A 12566-nucleotide genomic window follows, 5' to 3' on the forward strand; every position below is an offset into this window, starting at 1 on the left:
TTTTGCACGAGCCGAAAAGAAGAACGAAGAAGAAGAAGAACGTGTGTAAGTTAAATAATTATATAGTAGTACAACGTACCTACGTAGTTCGCGTCCTCGAAAACTGAAAATAGTTCTGACTTGGCGTTATAATAAAAATGAAGAAAAGAAGAAAAAAAAAGAAAAAAAAAAAGAAAAAAAAAAGAAAAAGAAAAATGAGAAAGATAGAAAATTTTCTTTTTTTTTCCTTTACTATATTTATTGAAGTTATACTTCTTTTGGCGCGTTTGGGCAAATGTAATGGGGAGTGATTTGTTCCGAGGGTCTGGAAAACCACGACACCATGAAGTTTGTCGGTTTACGACGCGCGGCAAAACGATTTCAATATACGGCATGAAGTTGTCTTCTTTTCTTCTTCCCCCCTTTTTCTTAAAGCGGGTCACCCATCCAAATACTAATCGTACTCAGGCTGCTTTACTAAATGATCGAAGCGAGAACTAATGCTGTAACCGCGCCATGGTTGTTGACGCGTCAAGTAATGCGTATATCTCTTTTATATTTAGTGTGGACTGATATCTATTTTCATATTTTCTTTTTCTTTTTTTTATTCTTTCTTATATATATATAATAATAATTATTTTTTTCTTTAAGTTATTTTTTTTTCTTTGAAGTTTTTTTGAGGTTATTGAGGTTATGTTCGTTTTAGTACGCCAAAGAGTATAACTTCTTATTATTATTATTATTTATTATTGATAATAATTTTAAAATATTATATATTTTAATAATAATTAATTTTATTATATTTATTATTATACTACTAATTATTTAATATTAATTATTTTTTTGAAGTTATTTTTGAGGTTATTGAGGTTATGTTCGTTTTGTTACGGCAAAGAAGTATAACTTCTTACGTGCGTACATAAGTACACACACAGTTTTTTTTTATTCTTTCTTATATATATAATAATAATTATTTCTTTTTTTAAGTTATTTTTTTTTCTTGAAGTTTTTTTTGAAGTTATTTTTGGTTATTGAGGTTATGTTCGTTTTGGTACGGCAAAGTAATAACTTCTTACTTGCGTACATAAGAACACACCAGTTTTTTTTGTTTGTTTGTTCGTTCAAACCACAAGACAGACCACCTTTAAGTGATTTGCATACTTTGCGGTACAAAAAAAAAAATCCATGAACGTCAAACAAAACGCGAATAATTAATAGTGATCATATTTAAATATTAAGTGTTTCAATAAATTATCATAATATCTTAACACCATATATTGCATCGCATAAAAACCATTATTCACACACACAAACACACACCTTTATTTTATTTATATTGAATATAAGTAAATTTGGGGTAACCCCTCTCCACCCACCCCTCGTCTTCACAAACACGAATTTTTCTATTAAATATTTTTTTTAACCAGAATGAATTAACACATTTTGCACAAACAACGTTTTCTCGTTGTGACCAATGCACAAACGTGTGACGTATCTATACACGCATAAACACATACGCACGCACACATATATATGTATGTACGTACGTAATAAAGATAGAAGACACACACACACACACACACACACGTTGCTGGTCATAAAGTTCACAAATACGCAAGGTTAACGCGTAATTTTCGTATTATCAAACCCCGACCATGACCAATGTTCATATTTCAAAACAATTTTCTATACCTGTCTCTTTCTATTTCTATTTCTAATTTTCAAAGTCAAAGAAAAATATTCCCTTCTTCCTTCTCAACATCTATGAGTTCATTTCGTTTTCTATAATAAATCTATTTTTTTTTCTAAAATAAATCAAATAACTTCGGTGGGTGGTGAGAAGAACTGAGAAGGACGAGTGGGGGGGGGGGGTGGTGGAAAGATAATTTTCAAGTAAACCAAAGTAGTTTATTCCACCCAAGCGAAAGTCATCGATACGGTTCGCGAAACACGCTCCAGTGTTTCCAAGTAATTCAGAGCTTATAAAAAACGAGAAAGAAAGAAAGAAAGAAAGAAAAAAACAAAAAGCAGTTAAAACTTATCTAAAAATGACTATCGTAACCATAAACTGTAACAACTAGCCTATACACACAGACATACATACATATATTACCGTGAAAGATCGAAATAGAATAATGTCAAGATTCGCATGGTGAAATGTCAACAGATTACCCCCAATAAGTCGGTGAAAGTCCGATCATTAATTACTTCCCATTCTTAAACAACAACACTTAATGATTTCGTACATAAATCAAACGATATCGAAATAAATTGTAATAAGGATCGTAGAGAAAGAGTGGGGGGGGAAAAAAATAAAAGCCCACGCGAATAGGAAAAAAATAGGTGTGAAGGGGGAAGAATTAGATAAAAAATCTAAAAAATTGGGATGAAAAGTTGGGGGGGGGGGTTTTAAAAGATCGATGATTCGTCCATAGAAAATAGAATGATCATGAAAATATCAAAAAGAACTAAGAATAAGAATAAGGTGAGTACTCACCCTGAAGATCGTGACAGTTCGTTATCCCTGTGACTGGCGGCACGTATCCACCCACCGCGCGCCAACCCCCACTCATGATTTTATTCACCTTAAGCTTGGTGAAACCACTAACCGAAGGAACCTCTTTCCCACGATCTCCTCGCGAAACTTGTACGCCATATTATTTACCGACGATCGGTAATATCTCGCGCGAGCGCGCGCGCGCGCGCTCCGCGCGAATCCGCGAGTTCGGATCCACGGCCAGAATCCGACGACTACGAGACACCACCACCACCACCACCACCACCACCACCACCACCCACCAACTACCACCCCAACCACCACCAGCACAACACCACCACACCAACCCACTACTACCACACCGCCACTACCACCCACCCCCTTCACTGATCCAACACCAACCAACCAACCAACCCCCCTTAGTTCTTATTATATTCTTTCGTTTTCTACCCCACTGCTTCTTCTTATTTATTTTTTACGTACTTTTTTTTCTAATTTTCCTACCCCCCGTTCCTCTTAGTCTTTTTCTTTTTTTTATATTGTTCTTATATATTTATTTATTATTTTTATTTTTTTTTCTATTGTCTTTCTTTCTCAAAGTTTATAAATCGTCCGAGGACGATTCGATTTCACGTATCGAATGAAAATTAAAAGGGGGGGATAATTAAGATAGATAGAGGAACGAAATGTATATATATATACACACTCGCGGATATATATCACCGTTATGATTTTTCTGCACTCCTATTTTTTCGAAACGACAAAATTTTTGTTAGAAATTTACCGATGGCCCTTGAGCCCCTCCCCCCTCTTGCACACTTTGCTCTTATTTATGCTTGTCTTTTTATTGTTGTTGTTGTTGTTGTTGTTGTTGTTATAATTATTATTTCCACCCCCGTTTTTTTAAGTCAAATATTATTTTATTTTTATGTTTTATTTTATTTTCTTCTTCTTCTTCGTTTAGTTTCGTTTTGTTTCTATCGCGTGTTCTTTCAATCTTTCTTTTCCCTAGTCGAATAGAAGATATCACCGTATAGAAACGAGGCCGTTACCATGAGGCGAGAATAAAAGTCCAGTTACTTTCCCGTAGTAGCCTAGAAGATAGTAAGTAGTATACTCATGTTAGATAAAAGAGTAGACCAAATTTACGAGGACATCCCTATTCTATTCTACGCTAATACACGTATCATTATTATTATATTATATTATATTATATTATAATTATAATTAGTTAATATTATATGCACACAAATATAAGCACCGCACACTTAACGACCTTGCAAATAGATTATCTCCCTTTAAAAACCCTCCGAACGAGAAAAAAACCACCCCTACTTCCCCCCCTCCCTCCCCCCCTACCCCCTAAAAAGAATTTAACCGATCGAATACGTAATGAATTTAAAACGCTAAGGTAATATTCCTATTTCGTTAGACCCAGAATTAAAACCCCTCCCCCCTTGTTTGGGGGTTGTCGAGTTTATCGAATGAAGTAAAGGGAAAAAAAAATATAAAGAAAAGTAATAATTAGCTAAGCTAAAGGAGAATACGAAAAAAAAATCATTTCTTAAAAGGGGGTTAAAATGAAAAGCGCGTTTGTTTGTTTTTTCTTCTTTTTGTTTTTGTTTTTTCTTTTTTTTTTAAAAATCCACCTGTGACGATAATAATCCCTGCACGAGAGAAGTCTCACGTAGTACGCACACAGCAACACGGCAGATAGTATAGCAGTTGTCCTTCTTCCTCCGTAACAACATCCAATAATCCTAACAACACCACGTATATATCCTTAAACTTAAAAAATATTCCTCTTGATTCTCACGGAACACTGCTACGTCAATGTCGACAATGACCAAAATGATGACGACAACGACAACGACAATGATGATGATGATGATGATGATGATGATGATGATGAAAAATATAAATGGTCTAAGAAAAAGTAACACTTAGAACTTCCGGGCGCGCACAGTTTTCTGTATTGTATGCAACAACACGAAACTATTTCTTTCCTTACGATTTTATTATTATTATTATCATTATTATTATTATTATTATTATTATTATTAATATATTAACAACAACAACATCTACTAGCAATACGAATTGAAGAAGAAGAAGAAGAAGAAGAAGAAGGAGAACAAGAATAAGAACAAGAACAACAACAACAGCAACAAGAACAACAACAACAACAACAACAACAACAACAACAATAATGACGAAGAAGACGACGAAAACGTAGACGGAGATGGAGATGCAGTTGGAGAAGACGACGACGACGATCACTCGACTCCTCCGAACGGTACCAATGTTGTGTGAACGTGATAATAGTGACGCACACATGACCGACCAGTGATATCGCGTAGCGCTTACTGCGGGCGGACGGCAGGGAGGCAAGACTCCTTCCCGCGAGCCCGTGCCCCCTCACGGGTCCGTCACCCCCTCCTCCTACTTTCAACCAACCACCTCCTCCTCCTCTCAACCAACCCTCACCTCCTCCACGATTCGTCAAGCAACCAGACCCACCCCCTCCTGCTCCTACTCCTCCCCACTTGCCTGCACTTCTCTGCTTCTCCTACTCAGCACCGCAGCACCACCGTTTTGTGCCCAGCACACAGCGCCACCAGCACCACCAGCACCAGCACCACCAGTATACTGGTTCTGGTATTATTATCACTACTACTACTATAGTAGTAGGCGTCACGCATAAACCCACACACGCACACCTATCTGCTACCATGCTAGACTCCCCGTTCTCTTTCTCTTTCTATCTTTCCCAAGAGTTGGCTGAAGGTTCGAGGGGTAAGAGGAAAGCATTGGGCTATGCCTAGGGACGTACCACGACGAGAATGACGACACCACGACGACGTTTGCGCCGGGTTGCGACAGAATCTGAGAGAGATAGATTATGTATATCCCCAGAACCGTAATGCCTAGTTCTCAGTACCTCGGGTGTTTCAAATTGTTTGGGTTATATTCTTCGGATAGATCGTTCTTTTATCATTTCAACTTTTGTTCATTTACAATTTATCCGTTGGCTATTTTTATTCTCCGTTAATCGATTATATTTCTTGCGATTGTTACATAGTAATTACAGATATGCTCTTTCTATTTGGAATAAACTATGTTTTTTTGATATTAAATATGCCAAGAGAAAAGTATCCAATTTTTCTATTCCTAATCCTAATGAATAAAACCCAATGTAATTTCTAATATAATTTGTATTCATAAAGAAAGAAAAAGAATGAATGAACATTGACTCGACGAGAACGATGAAATTTAATTGAAACAAATATTTGACGTTTCTGATAATTATTATTAAACGATACTCTATCATTAACTATAACGAAACATGGGGAGAACTCATCGAAAAGAAAATTTGATCAAAAAATTCGAATAAAATGAGATAGCTGGTGCCCCTTTTCTAGGAGCCTTACTTTTTTACGTGGTTGTGGTCACGTGACGAAAACAGTATGTGACGTCAGGAGCTCAGCAACGGCCAGCTGCCAGTTTAATATGGCTGACTTGTGAGCAGCGGTGCTAGACGCGACAGTCCTTATTAAACTGTTCTTTGTGCTAATAGTGCGTGTACCATAAAACGCGTTAACACGTTAGAATGATTTCTTCGATATTTTCACGACTGGTAATGTGAGTATAATAATCTAAAAACATCTCTATGATTTCCGTAATAATATAAAATGAAGTAAAATCACACAAAAGCCAGCCCCCCCCCCAAGTAAGCCCAGGGTGTTCTCGATCGACGTCCATTCAACGTACGATATTCGAAAATTTGAATTTGAAATTTTTCCTTTTTCACTCCGCCATTTTTTCTTACAAATCCGTTTAATCCAAAAAAAAGAAAAAAGAAAGAATACGTCAAATTATTGATTTCCTTATTACTCTCTTTCATGTATTTTTAATTCGACGTTAAAAACGTTGCCTTTGAAATAGACAAAGGAAAACGAGGGTTTCCACAAATCATCGTACACAAAGGAATTCTTTTATGCGTGACCAAGCGTCGATTCGGAGTGAACTTGTTCAAAATCTGTATGTTTAACGGTCGTCGATTGTCTCAGGAATGGATTTTTTTAAAGGTTATTATTCGTTTAATGGTGACTCATGGTTTGTTTTTTGAAAAAAAAGAAGAAAAAAAATATATATAAATATCGAAATCTTTGAGAAGAATTATGGGGTTCCATTAGAAGAAAGAAAAGAAAAGAAAGAAAGGAAACTGGACAATGAGGAGGATTTTCAAAAATCCAAGCTACGAAGAAGGTGAGTAAAAATCTTCTTCTAAAATGATTTTTTAATGGTAAAATATGAGAATAGATGAAAAAATTGTTATTAAAAAAAGAGCTTGTTCGTTTTTACTAGATATAGTTACTTTTAGTATCGACCTTTATAAATTCTAATCTTTTTTTTGTTATGCCTACGAGCATTGGATTTTCACGTTGCACGAAAGATAAAGAAGAAGAAAAAAAAAATAGATAAAAAAATAAAAATAGAAAGGTCATTGAATCTATTGGTTAGTATTATTACTACGAACAAAAACCCTAACCTAACCTTTGAATCATTGGCTGCGTCGCAGCGAAAATAGACGAATCGTTACGACACCTCGCGTATTTTTCCAACTACTAATAACATTTTTATTACTATTGCTATCAATTATTATTGCAATCAAATATTAAAATATTGTGAAAAAAATTTTTACGAAATGTCAGCCCGATAATAAAATAAAAAAAAAAAAATTCAATTTTTTTCCCATTGAATTAATTAATTTAACGCGTAAAAAGAATTAATTATTTAAACGGACCAAAAATTTCTATGAAAAAAAGAAAATAATAAATAACACATTTATCGAATAACAATAAAAAAGAAAACTCGGTGAAACTCGCGTTTTGACTCGAATTTATTGGTGAAACGGTTCGATAAGTTTGAGATACTAAAAATAATACTCCTCGCGATGTCGTAATCCAAGAAGCGTATAATACGTGTAATATATAAAATTTGTGAAACTCTTCGGTAAGAAAGCGAAATGCATTCTGTAGCAAAGTAAAAGTTCGATTTTTAAAATCACAGTAACGTGGTAACAGTTACGTATATTCCAAGGTCGTTTCCTTAATTGGAATGAACAAGGCTTTTAACCAATGATCCTTCGGCATATATGTTTTTTTAAATAAAAACTATGAAACAAAAAAAAAAAAAATCAAACAAATAAATTATGCGCAAAATAAATATAAATAAAACGCGATAAAATTATACTAACCATTCTAACCAACAAAAAAAAAATACTAGAAATAAATTCCGCGTGGTAACGGCAAACGTTTGAAGTAAAAAAAAATAACTAAAGGGGGTAAAAAAGAAAAAATAACCAATAGGAGGGTCGCGCGCGCCATTGTCCATTCAAAAATGGCCGCCGAATACGATCGCGAGTTGGGATATGTCACGTGACTTTTGTCCAGATCTGTCATCGTCAGCTGATCGTGACGCGTGTTCGAGTGAGTCTTATCGAGAATCCGGAGACGTGCCTAACGTTATTTCGATATAAATCTATCTCTTTCTCTCTCTTCCTTTCTTTTATCGCACATCAAACCTTTCATTCTCACAGAATACATGTAAACATATACACACAAACAAATATCACAATGCAATAATTAAATTTCCAACTTCACCCTCGATCTCTGTTTCGATTCAACAATTGTTTAATACTAATTTTAAAATATATCAAACCAACCCCCGTGCAATATTAAAAAAAAAACATATACTAAATATCACAATTCAATAATTAAACTTCCAACTTCACCCTCGATCTCTGTTTCAATTCTACAATTATTTAATTCTAATTTTAAAATATATCAACCAACCCCCGTGCAATATTAAAAAAAAAAACATATACTATATATCACAATGCAGTAATTAAACTTCCAACTTCACCCTCGATCTCTGTTTCGATTCAACAATTGTTTAATTCTAATTTTAAAATATATCAACCAACCCCCGTGCAATATTAAAAAAAAAAAAACAAATGAACTGTAGAATTGATTGCATTCGACAACCCTTTTCAACTCATTCTCTTCTATCTTTCTTTCTCGCACGGGTCTTCGATGGAAACCAGCTGATCGCTACGTCACGCTCCGAGTCACTGTGGTGTTCGGGTCATTGCCCTTTGTGCTAAGCCATTGCGTTCTCTCTCTCTTTCTCTCTCTCTCTCTCTCTCTTTCTGTTTTCATCCTACTCTAATTGCAAGCACGTTTTCTTTCTACCTTCTCTTTCCTCACGATAACACAACCACCACCACCATCACCACCATCACCATCACCACACCGTTTCAACTCTTTAACATATCCTTTTCCTTTTCCACGTTTCTTGGGTTTGGTATTTTTTATTTTTTTATCTCTTTTCCTTCTTTCTCACGCATACACACCCATATATATATATAAAATGTGTGAGAAGTAGAAAGGTATAGTAAATGCTAAAGACTTTTTTTTTAATCAAAACAAGTCTCTGACTCACCAACGGTGTTGCACTTGACGTTCGAATTGGAACAAGGCAAGAAACGCGGATCCAAGATCGAGCACGAGGCAAACGTGTCTCTCTTTGTGTATTTTACTGTAATCTTGTGTATTTAATATATATTAGGTCATTCGAAAAGTAATTGCATTTTGGGGGTGGTGGGTAGGGAGGGAGGTTTTTTAATGTTTAAAATTGTTACAATTTATAATACCGAAATGTGAAGCACTTTTGATCACCTTATCATCTGATTTTCTTTTCAATCTAAATTCTAGAAGCGTATTATTACGATTTGTTTATCTTTAAGATAAACTGTGTCACTTTAGAAGTGGAATGAAGCAAAGAAAGGGAAACCTTCTTTTTCTTTTCTATTTATACAAACAAATATATGAATTAACTGATTATAATAAATGAAATTATTTGAAATTATTTTTTCACGATGCATATATTATATAATAAATATAAAATAAAAATCTATATATTCAACGAGATATTCTATTGTTTGAAATTAATTTTTTTTTTTAATGTATTTGATTAATTCAACTTCCTCGCGTGTAATATTTCTCGTATAGTTAGTTACTAGGATTCTATTAAAGTATTCACCGTTGGTATTTATTTTCCCTTAATCTTCTTCAACTGAGCTGACCTAAATGCGACCTAATTCAAATCGAATTATAGTTGGACGACGGTCACGAATGACCCACATGGCCCAATTGATAGATTTAAACACGTGGCGCGACGGTCAAATGAAAAACGTCTTAACATTGCTTGCGATATATTATTATTTTATTTCTATTTCAAAAATTAACTCAAATCGTTTCTACCCCTCCAAAAAAAAAACAAAAAAAAGAAAAAAAAATGAACGACGATCAATCATCGAAGGAAAATAATTCAATTTTTTGGATAGTTGCCTAGTTACTGTTACGATGGTGTGAAATAATGTGGAAATAGTTATTTTCTTTTTCTTTTTTTTATTCTTTCTTATATATATATATAATAATAATTATTTTTCTTTTTAAGTTATTTGTTTTCTTTGAAGTATTTTTTTGAAGTTATTTTTGAGGTTATTGAGGTTATGTTCGTTTTAGTACGGCAAAGAAGTATAACTTCTTACGTGCGTACATAAGTACACACACCAGTTTTTTTTTATTCTTTCTTATATATATAATAATAATTATTTTCTTTTTTAAATTATTTTTTTTCTTTGAAGTATTTTTTTGAAGTTATTTTTGAGGTTATTGAGGTTATGTTCGTTTTGTTACGGCAAAGAAGTATAACTTCTTACGTGCGTACATAAGTACACACACCAGTTTTTTTTATTCTTTCTTATGTATATATATAATAATAATTATTTATTTTTTTAAGTTATTTTTTTTCTTTGAAGTATTTTTTTGAAGTTATTTTTGAGGTTATTGAGGTTATGTTCGTTTTGTTACGGCAAAGAAGTATAACTTCTTACGTGCGTACATAAGTACGCACACCAGTTTTTTTATTTTAAACCGATAGAGAAAAGTATTTACGTAATAGAAAGAGATGATGATTCATTCGCGTGAACATTCAAATGACAGAGAAGGGAGAAAATTCTTGATAAAAGTCCTTGACACGTGCATGATACCGCAATAAACGGTATCTCGTAATTTTCTATTTTCGAGAAATGGATAGAAATGGATAGAAATAATTCCCCTAACTACTAATTCCTTATTTTCCTATTTTTTTTTATATATATTCCTAGAGAATATTTATTCTATCGTCTAAATAATAATACGATTATGGGGGGGGGGATTTAAAAATGAAATTTATTATCCGACGCATACGAATAATGCCGTGTTATATTATTCGATCTAAAAAAGAATTTATTTATTTATTTATTTATTTATTTATTTATTGGTAATATATTTATTAGATTATTTTTTAATATTATTGTACTTCGTTATATTCGGTTGTATCGCGCTATAAATTAATATACTATGTTTTTTGTGTTTATACTTTATGCTACTATACTGCACTCTCATTTTAATAAATATATATATATATAAAAAAAAAAAATATAAATATTATACGTCATGAAAAACATAAATAATAAACCGGCAATACAAAATACGTGGCCACAGCATTCGCGTATTTGCAACAACAAAACTTCGTAAAAGTAATATTAAAATAATATTCATAATAATTTAAAAAATAATTTCTTTTAATACGCGACACGCAGGACCCGAAACTTTTTATTACAAAAACAAACGAAAAAAAAAGATAAAAAAAAAATAAAAGTTAATTAAAAATACTTTCTCATCAACTCTAACTCGACGGAATATACACGATGCTTCTAAAAATAACAACCCGTAATAAAATCTCTCAATAAACGTACAAAAAAGTAGTTAAATAAAATTAAAAAAAAAAAGAAAAAAAAACCATATCGCACAATCAATATTAATAATAATAATAACAACAACAACAATTGCTATTCTAAAAAAAAAAAAAAATCAATTAACTTTCGATACATTCTTTCTACTTCTCGTAATTAGAAATATTTCTTTGTTTCCTTTTCTTTTTTAAGATAAAAATATTCGTATATTAAACTTGATTAAAAAAAAAAAAAAGAAAAAAATTGTTAGTTGGAAATAAGCCAGAACTTTGTAACATGGCGTCGAGGTATATCAGTAAAAAAAAAAAAGAAAAAAAAAAAAGAAAGAAAGAGAGAGAGAGAGAGGGAATATTAACAGGGGTTGGGTGGGGTTGGTAGGAGGGATGTGAAAAGAAGAGGGATGATGTTTCTTGGGTTCGAGGGAAGTAACACGACCCCGTTGGATCGATGCTCGGTTGGCAACAGGAGGGTGCCACGGCGTCTCGTCTCGTGGTGTACAACGGACAAGGACACCCAAGTCTGCCACCCCGTTTAGCCCTTTTTTCCCCCCCTCTCTCTTTCTGTTAAATTCACGAGACCTTAGAGAACCGGCGACGGTGGTTGGTGATGATGATGGTGATGGCGGTGGTGGTGGTGGTGGTTCTATCTTTCAACCGAAAAAAAAATTCCAACCAAAAAATCAATATCTTCTTCTTTCAATCCAACGTAATTCAATACAATCCAAAAAAAACTCTGAGACAATTTTAAAACCATTGTTCTAATATTTTATATATATATATTTATATATAATTTTATTTATTATATATATTATTATTATAATTATAATTTTAAATTATTATTATTATTATTTTATTTATATTTATTTATATTATTTTTATTATTAACGTAAAAAATAATATTTATTAAATGAACAAAACATTGACAAACTTATTCCGACAAAAGTAACCACCCCTGTTGATCGAAAGTTAACTAAAAATTATTAATCCACCACCACCACCACCACCACCACCACCACCACCACCACCAACAACAACAACATCTTTGGTTACTTTCTTTTTTTTTTGTTTATTTTGTACGCGTTTACTACCCCCTTTTAGGTGTCACCAACCCGAAGGAAGAAAACCTATTCGTTGTAGCGTAACGAAAAACGTTCGAAAACAAGGGGGAGGGGGTGAGTAATGAGCGCGAAAATAGAAAAGAGAAGGAACTATAAAACATAAGCAG

The 12566-nt window shown here is 33.2% G+C and overlaps 1 protein-coding gene and 1 long non-coding RNA gene across 2 annotated transcripts in view; both read right to left on the bottom strand.

Moving 5' to 3' along the window:
• Positions 1–2742, bottom strand: part of LOC122513374 (serine/arginine repetitive matrix protein 2) — a 205319-nt gene extending 202577 nt beyond the window's left edge. The window contains 3 exon segments of the mRNA XM_043629696.1: positions 2489–2529; positions 2532–2593; positions 2596–2742. Coding sequence (XP_043485631.1) covers positions 2489–2529; positions 2532–2593; positions 2596–2635 — 143 coding nt within the window. The 5' untranslated portion in view covers positions 2636–2742.
• A 746-nt stretch (positions 2743–3488) lies between these two features.
• LOC122526771 lies at positions 3489–4877 on the bottom strand. Its single transcript, XR_006306212.1, has 2 exons — positions 4682–4877; positions 3489–3570 (listed from the first exon to the last, which is right to left on the bottom strand). It is a non-coding gene; the product is annotated as an uncharacterized LOC122526771 (long non-coding RNA).
• Positions 4878–12566: the final 7689 nt, after the last annotated feature.

This window comes from Polistes fuscatus, unplaced genomic scaffold (genome assembly GCF_010416935.1).
Source record: "Polistes fuscatus isolate 324 unplaced genomic scaffold, CU_Pfus_HIC Scaffold12, whole genome shotgun sequence".
Taxonomy (NCBI): domain Eukaryota; kingdom Metazoa; phylum Arthropoda; class Insecta; order Hymenoptera; family Vespidae; genus Polistes; species Polistes fuscatus.